The sequence below is a fragment of the Belonocnema kinseyi genome, chromosome 4, assembly GCF_010883055.1.
Source record: "Belonocnema kinseyi isolate 2016_QV_RU_SX_M_011 chromosome 4, B_treatae_v1, whole genome shotgun sequence".
NCBI classification, from domain to species: Eukaryota; Metazoa; Arthropoda; class Insecta; order Hymenoptera; family Cynipidae; genus Belonocnema; species Belonocnema kinseyi.
Window position 1 is genome coordinate 26,617,507 of NC_046660.1, and position 4,354 is coordinate 26,621,860.

General features: G+C 29.9%; 1 protein-coding gene across 1 annotated transcript in view; it reads left to right on the forward strand.

The window, feature by feature from the left end:
* LOC117170802 overlaps positions 1 to 3,937 on the forward strand; it is a 37,698-nt gene extending 33,761 nt beyond the window's left edge. Inside the window, exon 4 of the mRNA XM_033357841.1 lies at positions 3,648 to 3,937. Within this exon, the coding sequence (XP_033213732.1) occupies positions 3,648 to 3,937 (290 nt within the window). The remainder of the gene's footprint in view (positions 1 to 3,647) is intronic.
* Positions 3,938 to 4,354: the final 417 nt, after the last annotated feature.

Genomic DNA, 4,354 nt, shown 5'->3' on the forward strand with positions numbered 1-4,354 from the left:
GTTCTATAACTATTATTTAAAAATAGTCAACGGTAATACCAGATAATTAAAACCTGCAGAGGCCTGAAGGAATTAAGGGTATTTTTACTTTTGGCGTTTCAGTTCTATTCTTTTGTGACCTGATGATTGTTTACGGGGTTATTTTGCAGTCACTCAGAAAAGAAGTCATCTTGAAACAAAAGCGACTTTCTCTTACAAGGGAACTCATAAGGGTCGAAATTCAAATGAAAGTCGCTTAAGCATAAATCAAAAGATTATTGAATTTCGTTCTACACGAGCCACGGCTTTTTTTAAAGTGGAACCTGGTTTAGAAAATATTAATTTTTGAAAATAGCGGCCACCCTTGATTCGTTAGTATCGGTCACACGTGACTTCACTCATCCGACGACGCTGGCCTGTCGGTAGCCCGTCTGCTTGAGACTCCACTGCTGTGGGCTTCGAATCTTTTGACTACAAATCTTTTTCTTAACTTAATAAAAAAATGAAAATTACTACTATTACTCATTTTAATAATTATTATTACATTATTAATCAATAATTACTACTAGTTATTCATTATTAGTATTTATTGATAAATTGCCAATTAATATTAATTAATGAATCCATTTTTTCTTTGTTTAATTTTGTTCATTCTTTCCATGGATGTCTTTAGTAACACGTGGGTGTTTTTATAGCGACAGATTCATAGAATTTGAGGAAAATTTTGCTGACTGTAGTGTACAAACGTAATGAAAAATTGCTAGCCAAAATATTCGAACTCTACATCAGCGAAATCGCAAGTGGACACACTAACACCAGGCTAGCGCAGCTGGGTGCGAGAAGTACCGTGTTAATTATACTAGTCAATTAGTAAAGGTAGCCGCAAGTTTCATGAACAAATATTTTCAAATCCACCTTAAACTGAATTTCGACTTTCAGGCTTAGCTGGTTCGTTTCAACCACGTGAATCTGTTTTTAATACCAATAGAATAATTTCGCTGCAGAATTGAGTTAAGTTATTTGCATGAGGATAATATTTCCTCAAATAATAATGCTGTTGAGACAAATGAAAAGCCTCTCAACCTTGAATTTTAAAGGAAATTCCAATTACTTAAAAAAAATCCTATCGACGCAAACACAGGTTTTTCTGAGTAAAATTATCAGCAGGTGTAATGGAAAATCATTCGATTATCACCGCCATTACCCAAAACATATTTGAAATCGGGTAAAGCTTACAATTTTATAATTCCCAGTCTTTTTAAACAGAAAATTAGATCGTTTAATTTTTAAATTCTAATATTATATTTTTGACCCAAATATAATCTCTTTGAATATAAAAAAATAATTTAGTACTTTGAAAATTCAATTAATTTCCTGATGCTTTTTTTCGTCACCTGGAATTTAAAATTCATTTTTTCGTAGAAAAATAATATTTTTTTATTTAAGATGCAACTGCATCGTTAGACATTCATATTTTTAAATAGAAAGTTCGTTCCTTTTAATTGAAAATTTATCTTTAGGCATAGAACTCATTTTTCATGGTTAAGAATTATTTCTTTTTATTTAAAAAGTTTACTATTATCATATGTGTTCTGAAGTGTACTCTTTTGGTTTGCAATTTGAGTAGTTTGATGAAGCAATAATTATTTTCTTAAAAATTCAACAATTTCTTCAAAAAGTTATCTTTTTTAAGTTAAAAAGTGACTTTTATGGCTAAGAAATAATACGAGGTAACTAAAGGGAATGTTTGTGTAAAAATTCGATCATTTTATTGGGATTACTCTTTTTCTTGAGAGAAATTCAATTCATATATTCAAAATTCCTCCTAGTAGGTTAAAAATTTAACATTTCTGTTAAAAAGATGTATTTTTCGTTTAAATGCTCAATTATTTGGTAGCAATTTTAACTGTTCCTTTAATATTCAATTAAATAAGATATCAAACTACATATTTTAATTTAAAGAAGTAACTTCCTGTTTAAAATAGAAAAATTTGCAAGAAAATAGTTAAATTATTAATCTTGAGATATTCGTTTTGAACCAAAAATATAAAAGTAGATTTTTCAATAAAAAAGGATAATTATTTTTTATTCGTAAAACATGCATTTTCAGCCAAAAGACGAGTTTCCACTCCAAAAGGATAAACTTGCTTTCCAAATAGACAAACGTTCAAAAAAACAGTAGAAGTTTCGGCCGAAAAGTATACATTTTTAGGATATAATTTCTGTTTTTAACAAAAGTAAAAGGGAATCTAGAAAATTCCCGATATTCAATACAACTCTAGAATTTATTGACCAGTGTTCAGGATACTAAGCTAATCTCCAGTTTTTCCGGATAATTGGAATTTGTGCAGTTTTCGACTTTTCCCGATTTAAAATATGTTTTAGATGATGATAGTATGAATCCAATGACTTTCTTATCGAACCTGCTGATAATTTCACTCAGTGAAATGTCCTTTTATATACGATACCCAGTGGGCACAAAATTTATCGACGTCTTTAAGACATCGTTACGACATCTTTGTGACAACTTTACAATATCCTATGTCCATGCCCTTTAGGTGAATCCTTTTTTAAGACAAATTATCTTCATGTGAGTAAATTTTCCTCACCTTGCAGCCAAAAAATTCTATTTGTATAGACAAAACAATATATTTACGTGATTCAAAATAAAATCGCTAAGAGCACAACACTTTTCTCAAGACAACTTTTTTTCTGGCTGTCAGAAAAAAATCCTGCAAATAATGATCGCGTTTGAATATTCTTGTATTAACGTTAACTATTTGAAATAATAATCATAGCACAATTAGAGAAAATGCACAAACTGGATTGTTTGGTTCAGTACTTGACAGTCAAAAACACGAAACTTGGCTCATTTAATTCTCAACATGTTGCTGTAATTTTGTTAAGCAAAAAAAATACAGGCAAACTCGGACATAGCGCGACGGGAGATAGTAATTCCAAGAATTGAATTACGTCGCGACTATGGCTTTGAGGAGCTGTGGAGGGGAGGGAGGTGATACTCGTCCAGGTAAAGCCAAGCCTATTTTCATTCGTAGCTAGAATATCTCTCGTTTCGTTACTTAGTATTTAAGTAGTTACTTAAATAAAATTTTTACCATAAGCATCGCATTTTTAAGAAAACAATTACATTTTTAACAAAAGGCATATATTTTTTTGTCTCAAAAAGTTACATTTAAAAAAATTGATTTTTAATAAAATAAATATATTTTTAGTCCAAAGTTGAAACATTTGTTTGAAATTTCAAGTATGTTTTTGAAAAATCGCTTCAAATTTGATAAAAATTTAATCTTTTGGTTCAATAATTAACGTTCTTTTTTAAAAATTAATCTCTTTGTTTCAAAATATAACTACTTGTTTGAAAGCTGATAGAAAGCTGGTAGAAAAGTGAAGAATAATCAATCTTTAACACAAACTCGTGAAACTAAATAATTATTTTAGATCATACGTAAATAAAATGAAAACTTTTTGAATGCATCATTAACAAGTATACTTGGAAAAGCTTTAAAAGGCTGCAAAAAGCCTGGAATTCTCAAAGAATATTGTTCCAGGATTCGAGTAAATATCCTTTTATAGAAATATTTAGTTTTTAATTTTTAGATAAAGTTTTAATTTTTTTCCAATTTACAAATTTGTATTTTCTTTTATAGCTTATTCTAGATTCTTTCTAGAACCCAGTGCATCACAATGGTTTATCATTTATTCTGGAAGAGCTTTTAAGGTACAGACAAATCCTCATACTGGAATGGTGGAAAGTGTAAGCCTCTTTCCTGAGAATGTACATGAAAGACCAGAAAATCAACGAGATCTCAAACGTTTATATTATGGAATGGGTGGGGTAAACTTTTGGATCTTCTATATACCCAGAAGAGGATATTTGGGAGCTCAATACTGCCCGGTTCATCCTCTTCCTGGATTTCCGCACTCTCAATGGATGTAAAAAATTATAAATAATATGTGACAATTGTGCAATATATTCTTGTTCACCGATAAGTTCCGATTTGATTTCCCACTGTTCGATTTTTTTTCATAAAATAAGTTTTTAAAAATGTACTGAGTTAGTACTTTGAAGGACGTTCGGCCATTTAAAACTTATATAATAATTGCATATATTATAACCTATGATTTTATGTCATATTGTTATTGGATGAAATTTAAGCCAGTTAGAGATTTTTAATTTTATTTTTAATCCCATTGGTAACTTTTGAGGCAATGAACTCTCATCAAAGGCCAGTGGCCAATTTCAAGCCAATTCGAAATTTACTTGAATTGATTTGATATATTGAGTTTTAATACCTATATCTTTAAATGCTTGCAAACATTTTGACTGAAGGCCAACAGATCGTTTACGAATTCA